We start from the raw sequence: 9,356 nt of genomic DNA, 5'->3' as shown, positions 1-9,356 counted from the left end.
CTCTTCCGATCTATAGACATTTCATATTTCATGTCGAAATATAGCATGTTAAAGAATTAAATATCACATAAAGTATTGATTTTTTTATAACTTTACCTTAATACTTTTATATGCAAAATAATTAGAGGAATTATATTATTTAAAAAAATCACACCGTTCTATTTAAAAAAGTGGAGGGACTTCATGTGACTTTTTTTATAAAATTGTTTTTATTATTATTTGTTTCCCTTCATGTTCTACAACTTTTTGTCTAAAATATTTTCTTGTATCTTGCGTATTTTTCAAAATATTTGCCTGGGGCAATTAAAATACCCTGTATACATTCAATCTTTTTCAATTCCGTTTTTTTACATCAAATAATTGCTTTGTTATCTAAATATTATTTTTAATTTATTTTTATAGGTTCATCTGTGATATATTCAGATACAATTTGCGATTTGGGAGCAGCTGACGAATTGGCCAATTATGGTGAATATTCTGGTGCTCCTAGTGAACAACAAACTTACGAATATGCAAAAACTATACTGAGTTTAATGACAAAAGCAAAGCGTCCTAATGGAAAAGTACTTATTATTGGAGGTGGAATTGCTAATTTTACAAATGTAGCTGCAACATTTAAAGGCATTGTTAAGGCTCTTCAAGAATATCAGCCTAAACTAGTGGAATATGATATAAGAATTTTTGTTAGGAGAGCTGGACCTAATTATCAAGAAGGCTTAAGGTGAAAAAGAAGAAAAATTTACGTAATTTATTTATAATGTAATAAATATTTATTTATATATTTTTAAAAATGTTATTTTAATAGGATTATACGGGAAGTTGGTAGAAGTTTAGGAATTCCCGTTCATGTATTTGGTCCCGAAACACATATGACAGCTATATGTGCTATGGCACTAGGAAAGAAACCAATTCCCGATCCAGAAGCTCAAGAATTCTCAACCGCGAATTTTCTCTTACCATCCGGGCAAGATGTTGGACCACCGTGCACACCATCTAAGAATAACGTACCTTCATCAGAACAGTTTAAATTGAGAACTGCAGATACTGTAGATTCGAATAACGATGGCAGACAACTTTTCAGTAATAAAACAAAATCTATTATTTGGGGTATGCAAACAAGAGCAGTGCAGAGTATGCTGGATTTTGATTTTGTTTGTCGAAGATCCGAGCCATCCGTTGCTGCTATTGTATATCCTTTTACTGGCGATCACAAACAAAAGTTTTATTGGGGTCATAAAGAGGTGAGTTTTTGTTTTTCAAACAAAGAAAAAAAAATCAAAAACAGCTTAATATGAAAAAAAATCTTTTAAATAAATAATGTAAATTTTAGTAGTATTATATTAATGCTAATATGAATATTAATTTTATTTATTGTAAATAGGTTCTTATTCCTGTTTACAAGCAAATGAAAGATGCTATGGCTAAACATATGGATGCAGACGTAATGGTCACATTTGCCTCTTTAAGATCTGCTTACGAAAGTACCATGGAAACGTTACAATTTCCACAAATCAGAACGATTGCCATAATCGCAGAAGGTATACCTGAAAATATGACTCGAAAATTGATTCTAGCAGCGCAACGGAAGAATGTGACCATAATTGGACCGGCAACTGTAGGAGGTGTAAAGCCAGGTTGCTTTAAAATCGGTAATACCGGCGGAATGATGGATAATATTCTGCATAGCAAATTATATAGACCTGGCAGGTAATATTGCACAAACGGATCTTCGTGAGCGTGAATCCAAGCAATTAGAATCAATTGGATGACAATAACATTATTTTCAGTGTCGCTTACGTTTCTCGTTCTGGTGGCATGTCAAACGAATTAAATAATATAATTTCCAAAGCTTCCAATGGTGTATTAGAGGGTGTCGCTATCGGTGGGGATCGATATCCAGGAACTACTTTTATGGATCATATAATGCGTTATCAGAACAATCCAGATGCGAAGTTAATCATATTGCTCGGGGAAGTCGGTGGTACTGAAGAATATGAAGTTTGCCAAGCATTAAAAACGGGCAAAATTACAAAACCATTGATAGCTTGGTGCATTGGTACCTGTGCCAGCATGTTCAATTCTGAGGTGCAATTTGGTCATGCTGGCTCTATTGCAAACTCCAATCTTGAAACGGCTTCTGCAAAAAATGCAGCGTTGAAGACAGCTGGCGCATATGTTCCAAATAGTTTTGATAATCTTGGCGATCTCGTACAAACCGTTTATGAACAATTGGTAAAAGATGGCATAATAGTGCCGGAACCCGAAGTACCAGTGCCGACAGTACCAATGGATTATGGATGGGCCAGAGTAAATTTTATTTATCTATTATAGATATTATTTATCTACCATAGCTCATTTTTGTTATTCGGCTGGAAAATGATAACAGTGATATAAAAATAAAATAAACTGTAAACTGTTACATGTTTGAGAACAATATAATATTGAATATTTTTTTAACAAAAATAGATAAAGGACACATTTCCGTTTAAATCAAAGAAGGGTGTTACGAAAAGGCCGATTTTTACCTCGCTCGGAAAGTAAAATTGACATCGTTTCTTATAGTTTTTGAGACAAGAAATCCAATGCAATTGAACTCAATTTTCGATGTGTTCCCGACATGTGACGTAATTTTAACTAGCACCATTGAATTCCTCGTCTCAAAAACTATAAGAAACAATTTTACTTTCCGTAAGCGAGGTAAAAATCGGCCTTTTCGTAACACCCTTCTTTCGTTTCGATATAATACAATAAAATTTATGTATATCGTACAAGATAATCACATTTACTTGACTATAGGTTTACTAAATATTTGTACATAAGTATATATAGTGAAATGAGCGTTGGCATTTTTGCATATGTAACCACTATTTATTAACATAATAGAAAACTAAATCATTATATATATTTTTTTTATATTGTACAAACAGGAACTTGGTTTAATACGTAAACCAGCATCGTTTATGACATCAATTTGTGATGAGCGTGGGCAAGAATTATTATATGCGGGTATGCCTGTAACTGAGGTTTTGAAACAAAATGTGGGCATTGGTGGCGTTGTTTCGCTTTTGTGGTTTCAACGCTGTTTACCCCCAACTTATTGCAAATTTCTTGAAATGTCGCTGATGCTCACGGCTGATCATGGTCCGGCTGTCTCTGGAGCTCACAATACTATCGTTTGCGCACGTGCTGGAAAAGACTTGGTTAGCTCTCTCGTTTCGGGACTTCTAACAATTGTAAGTGAAAAATTAAATCTTAGCAAACAATATGTGTGTGCGTGCGTGCGTGCGTGCGTGCGTGCGTGCGTGCGTGCGTGCGTGCGTGCGTGCGTGCGTGCGTGCGTGCGTGCGTGCGTGCGTGCGTGCGTGCGTGCGTGCGTGCGTGCGTGTGTGTATATAGGGTGTCCCATTTTAATCGATCACCTCAAATATCTCTTGAACATTTTAGGGAAAAATGTTTCAAACAAAAGTTTTTTCGAGGAACTTTGAGGGGGACATAGGATAACATTGGTATGACCCTGAGTGGCGTCGTCAAGGTCAGGACAAGGTCGCTTTGAATTTTTTAAATGGAACCCTCCATTTTATATATTCTTGTAGCACACCTCGAGAGCTTTCCAAAACACATAGATAAAATATTTCTTTATGAAATAAATTTTGAGTTATAAAGCTTGAAAGTTGGAGTACCGTCGGCATTAGCATCATCCAAAGTGTCCGAACACTAGCTAAAATCTTTTGAATGTTCAGGATCATGACATTGATAAAACACGTGAAGGTCATGACCATTGGAAAATGTTTCTCTTTTTTTCAAAAAATAAATATAATTTTCAAAAATGAAAATAAAAGCAATAATCTTTAATGGCCTTGATCTTGACATGTGTTGTCTAGGTCATAATCCTGAACAACATTCAAAAGATTTTAGCCAGTGTTCGGACACCTTGGATAATGGTAATGCCGATGATACTACAACTTTCAAGCTTCATAACTTGAAAAGTATTCATTGAAAAATAACTTTATTATAGCATTTTGGAAAGCTCTTGAGGTGTGTTACAAGAATATGTAATGAAAAATGGGGATTCCATTTAAAAAATGCAAAGTAAGTTGTCCTGACCTTGACGACGCCACTCAGGGTCAAACTAATGTTATCATCTTATGTTCCCCTCGAAGTCTCAAAACTTTTGTTTGAAACATTTTTCCCTAAAATGCACTGTTCAAGAAATATTTGAGGTGATCGATTAAAACGGGACACCCTGTATATGTGTATGTGTGTAATATATATTTTGATTATGTATATATTTTTTCTAAATATTTTTCTTGTAAATAAGCATTATATACTGATTTAGTGTAATATTTCTAAATATGAACAATGTATGACATAACATATACCTGAGTACGATACAGCTTAAATAATCCTTTTTGTTCCGTCATCTTATTCAAAGTTTTAGCAATTTCTTGTACAATGACTTTTACGCATATATTCGGCTTCTTTTCTAAAAAGCTATTAGATACATTCAGCACTCTATTTATAGCTTCCTCTTCTAAGCTATCTTTCCAATAATTATGGATATTCCTTCTCATATTCTTTTGCTTTTGTCTTATCACATAAGACTTTATCATAGTCTCGTCGAAAAGTGTTGAGACAATCTTTTTGAGAATTAAGTGCAGTAACTCTGCCTGATTAAGATTCAACCAGGAAGGTGTAATTTCGTTTTCGTTTTCTTCTTTCGACAGATCCGCTCGCGCGGATTCACGCTTCTCTCTCGGTCCCCGTATTGTAGAAGTCTGCGCTTTCTGGCATGTATCTGTCTTCTCGTTGTCGCTGTTGATAATAAAACTTATGAGCCTGTCATCGGATGGCGTCTGGTGAATCAAAGAAGAGACCTTCTTCTTACACGTCTTCCTCTTGCTAGATTCATAACAATGTTCAATATCTGACATGATAGATCCCGATTTTATTACGGTATCGCATTTAAATATATCGATATTTGATGAGCTATTCTCTTTCAAAATTCCGCGTTTAAAAATTTCAGCGTCGGTTGTGCTTGTCCGGCCGTTCCGCAAGAGGCTGTTGTCGAGTAAAAATTCGGACTCAGATATTTGAGATATATCTTTTGGAGTTATTATAAAACTCTTCGGACTGCCTTCGAATTCTTCTCCGAATGTCTCATCAACTGACAATGAATTATCTTGACCCGTTAAGACGAGGTGCTGCTCTTTTTCGAATACCTTATTAATTGATCCCGCTTTTATCACGGTATCGCACTTAAATATATCGATTGTATTGTACGCGCTGTCGTCCGAAATGTCTCGTTCGAAAATTGCAGCGTCGATTGTGCTCGCCCGCTCGTCCCGCAAGGGGCTATTGTCGAGTAAATGTTCGAAGGATTCACTAGATATTTGAGATATATTTTTTGGAGTTATAATAAAACTCTTTGGACTGCCTTCGAATTCTTCTCCGAATGTCTTATCAACTGACAATGAATTATCTTGGCCCATTAAGACCAGGTGCTGCTCTTCTTCGAATACCTTATTAATTGATCCTGCTTTTATCACGGTATCGCAATTAAATATATCGATTGTATTGTATGCACTGTCGTCCGAAATTTTTCGTTCAAAATTTGCAGCGTCGATTGTGTTCGCCCGCTCGTCCTGCAAGGGGCTATTGTCGAGTAAATGTTCGAAGGATTCACTAGATATTTGAGATTTATTTTTTGGAGTTATAATAAAACTCTTTGGACTGCCTTCGAATTCTTCTCCGAATGTCTTATTAACCGACAATGACTCATCTTGACTCGTTAAGACAAGGTGCTCTCCATCGTGTATAATTTTATAATTTTTAGAAAACTCAGATTTTTTATTGGAAGACTTTTCAGAGATGCTGAAAACATATACATATTTTCTAGAATTCTTTTCATATATCGCTCATTTGCTACAACACAATTTGTTACACACAATTTCAAAAATAAAACTTTCCAGAAAATAAATTTTAATGTTTTGAATCATAAAAACTTCGTATTAATTTTGTAATGCAATTTTGATGTAACAACTAATTAAAAAAGAATAAAAATGTGTAATAACTAATTAATTGATGTTATAATTAATTAAAGAATAAAAAAAAATTAAAACGTCATTTTTTTTTCAAGCAACGCTGTAGCAACATCAATCTTTCTTTTTGTTTTTTCTGCAAACATCTAAAAGATGACGATTTTTTAGTTATGTCATTTTTTTTTACCAGAAAAAGAAAATTCTTTTACCAGGATAGATCCTTATCCACAGAAAATTTTAATTCACTGCGTGTATTCAATCGTTCATTACATATTCGTTGCAATTGCTTGACTGGTATTCGAGAAGCGTCTATGGATCTTAATAAGATGACTGCATGTACGAAGCTCAATTCTGGCTGGGACAAATTATGCGGTTCAAGGAAATGTTTATGAGGGAACGTGTAGTTGTCACGAGCAGTGTCTTCGTTGCAAACATTTGTACGCGAAAACTCGGGATCTCTTCTAAGGAATAATTCTCTTATATTTCTTTTACGAGATAACACGTAACAATCTAAAAATTAAATTTAATTAAAGTTTTAGATGTTTTTTAAACTCTCCGTGTGAAATTTACAAGATGCTTAAAGAGAGTCTTTAAAATCCAAATATCAGATTTCTTATTTCGCACTATATATAATTATATAATTTATTCATGAGTAACTCATTTTCTAGTAAAAATTAAAATCAATGTATACTCAGATAGAACGCAAAAGTCGCATAATATCGTTATATAGTGAAATAATATAAGGATTATGTCATTACTTTATTTGTCAGTTATAAGTCACAAATAAAATTGACGTCATTGTGACACCATTTGTTTCTATGTCTATTCATGAGCAAGTCGAATGCATTGAATAAAGGAAAAGCAACAGCCCTTAAAGAAATTTAATAAGTATTAAATTAGTGATTAATTACTTACTTTAAGTAATGACAATAAATAATGAACTCGTCAATGTAAAAACAATCAAATTTAAAAGGAAGCCAAACTAACATATATTTAACAAGAGAATAATAACTTAATTATATTCATTTAATTATTAATTATAAAAGCATTGAATTTTTAGATATTAAATTCATTTAGTTATTAATTATATATTAAATTTAATATGAGCGTTCGTGGCGCGTGGAGCTGCGTGGCAGCTTACTGTGCCAAGAATCCAGGTTCAAAACCACCCAGAACGGTGCTCTGAAATGCGTTACCAGTGCTAAACGGCATTTGGCGGCGTAAATTGAAGCACGGTCTCTGGAAGGCGATCGCCCAATGGAGATGGCAAAACTGGAGCTTGTTATAGTTGTAGAGAAGTTGGGAATATAAGAAAATGTAACCTTAAGAGGATCATAAATGTTTAATATTAAATTTATTATAAACTAAAAAAATTATTATTAAATATATTATATATAATTAATATATATGATATGTAATATTATACACTAAAATTATATATAAAATTTATTATATATACATCATAAGTATTACAACAAAGTAAATTAATATTGGCGATACATCTTTCAACGTAACTTGTCTTTTTGTTTATCTGCCAAAATTAATACATTTAATAAATTAATCAATAAATTAATTATTAATTAATTTATTATAAACTACTTAATATTGTAATTAATATAATTGTAATTAACAATAATTATTATTAATTATAATTATTAATTATAATAAATGTATTAAGTGTGGCTGAAATAAGTCAAGTTGAATTGTGTATCGCCAAAATTAAATTAATTTGTTCTAATAATTATGATTTATAAATAATTATGAACAAACGTTTTTATCCTCGTTGTTAAATGCTCGTTAGTTTGGCCTCTTTTTTAAATTTGATTGTTTTTATTTATTTGAAACATTAAACACTGTTTAATGCTTTTAATACTCAAAATAAGTGTATAATTAAAAAATAATCACTGATCAATTATAATAATATATATATTTAATTTTTTTAAAGGAAAAAGTATAAACAAATTAAGTCTCTAGGAGGTGAAAATTAAAACAAAATATAATTAAAAAAAGGGTTCATGTTTCTTTTTGTTGTTTCCTAGAACCTTCTTCACTTTTGCTTCGCTCCCTTTATGATTCAATCTTTATTCTTCCCTCACCAAGGTTTTTCACTGAACTTACCCGAGTCATTTGAATCACAACCTGTACCACACGATTCCTCCGAGGATCGTTGTAAATTGCAAAGAAACTCTTGCCTCTGCCTTTGAATGTGAGCTTCTAATTTTTCACAAGTCTACAAATTAAAATAAGAAATATAATTAAGTGCGCCTTACACATTGCGATATACATATATCTCTTGCAGAAATCCAATTTAACATTGAAACTTATACATTCTAAATAACACAGTGCTTTTAGTCCTTCCCATACAGCACACATTATCCGAGGGACGTCCAATGGACGTTCCTTAGAATATGTAATTAATCACAATACTTTTCAGTAAATATACAATCATATGAATATATTAAATTACTGTATTGTTCTTTTTAGTTTCGTCTCATACGACATACGCGTTGTCAACCTGTCGGAAACGGGTTTTGCAGTTATATTATATCGCGTTTAAATTTCTGTAAGGATGAGTATCGAGGTTAATTACGCATATTTACCATTACCTTTTCGATTTTTCTTCTTTTCGCCTTCTTCACCATTTTTTTCTTCTCTCACCGTTATCGGGTCCGATTCACTGCAATTTTAATCGTTCATATAACCGTTAACGCCTTAACACCAGCTGCTGAATTTAAAGCCGAACAGTTTCTACAATGCTATCGCGATGTATACCTATTCGAAAATTTGAATTTTTTAAGATGCTTCTCTCTGTCGTCTATTGTGTACAATCTCTTTGATCTGACATCGCCCATGTGATTTTGTTTACACCGGCGGGGGCAGAAGAAACAAGGCTAAAGTCACTAGATTTAATCTAGTGACTTTAGGACGAGGTTAGTTTAAGGGTACGTTTCCACTAAGCGCGTCACGCGTTGCGTTAGGGTGAAGGTGCCTTTACATACGCAGCACGCAGCAGCAGCAAAATGTCACGTGATTCAAATTTTAAAAAACCGCTTCCGCCGCATTTGCTGCGCATGAAAAGCTGCGAATGAAATTTGCAGCAAAATTTGAATCACGTGACATTGTCACTTGTCAATTGCGGCTTGTCATTGTGACACGCTCCTGTCATCCGTCGCGTTATCGCGCTGATCGTGCATTGATCGTTAAATCGACATGATTTTTAGCATAAGTTGACAACTTCGCGGCCGGACAATTTGCAACAAGAAAGAGATTGTTCTACCCACGAGTTCTTCCGTTTAACCCAGTGAGAAACAATTTGTC

General features: G+C 33.5%; 2 protein-coding genes across 2 annotated transcripts; one reads left to right on the top strand and one right to left on the bottom strand.

The window, feature by feature from the left end:
• Positions 1 to 402: 402 nt before the first annotated feature.
• On the top strand, positions 403 to 4,056 carry LOC105461971 (ATP-citrate synthase; the record flags this gene model as incomplete). Its single annotated transcript, XM_011708495.1, has 6 exons — positions 403 to 721; positions 806 to 1,241; positions 1,382 to 1,707; positions 1,788 to 2,307; positions 2,928 to 3,270; positions 4,016 to 4,056. Coding segments are annotated over 6 exons (1,985 nt in total), but the record flags the coding sequence as incomplete, so codon positions are not given.
• A 290-nt stretch (positions 4,057 to 4,346) lies between these two features.
• LOC105461970 lies at positions 4,347 to 8,901 on the bottom strand. The gene is made up of 5 exons (XM_011708494.1): positions 8,811 to 8,901; positions 8,645 to 8,715; positions 8,157 to 8,268; positions 6,248 to 6,548; positions 4,347 to 5,871 (listed from the first exon to the last, which is right to left on the bottom strand). The coding sequence occupies exons 2-5, from the start codon at positions 8,678 to 8,680 to the stop codon at positions 4,347 to 4,349; spliced, it is 1,974 nt and encodes a 657-aa protein (XP_011706796.1). The 5' UTR covers positions 8,681 to 8,715; positions 8,811 to 8,901.
• Positions 8,902 to 9,356: the final 455 nt, after the last annotated feature.

Source organism: Wasmannia auropunctata, unplaced genomic scaffold (assembly GCF_000956235.1).
Source record: "Wasmannia auropunctata unplaced genomic scaffold, wasmannia.A_1.0 LD273779.1, whole genome shotgun sequence".
NCBI classification, from domain to species: Eukaryota; Metazoa; Arthropoda; class Insecta; order Hymenoptera; family Formicidae; genus Wasmannia; species Wasmannia auropunctata.
Note: the sequence above shows the minus strand (reverse complement) of the source record. Positions and strands in the feature narration are given on the sequence as shown.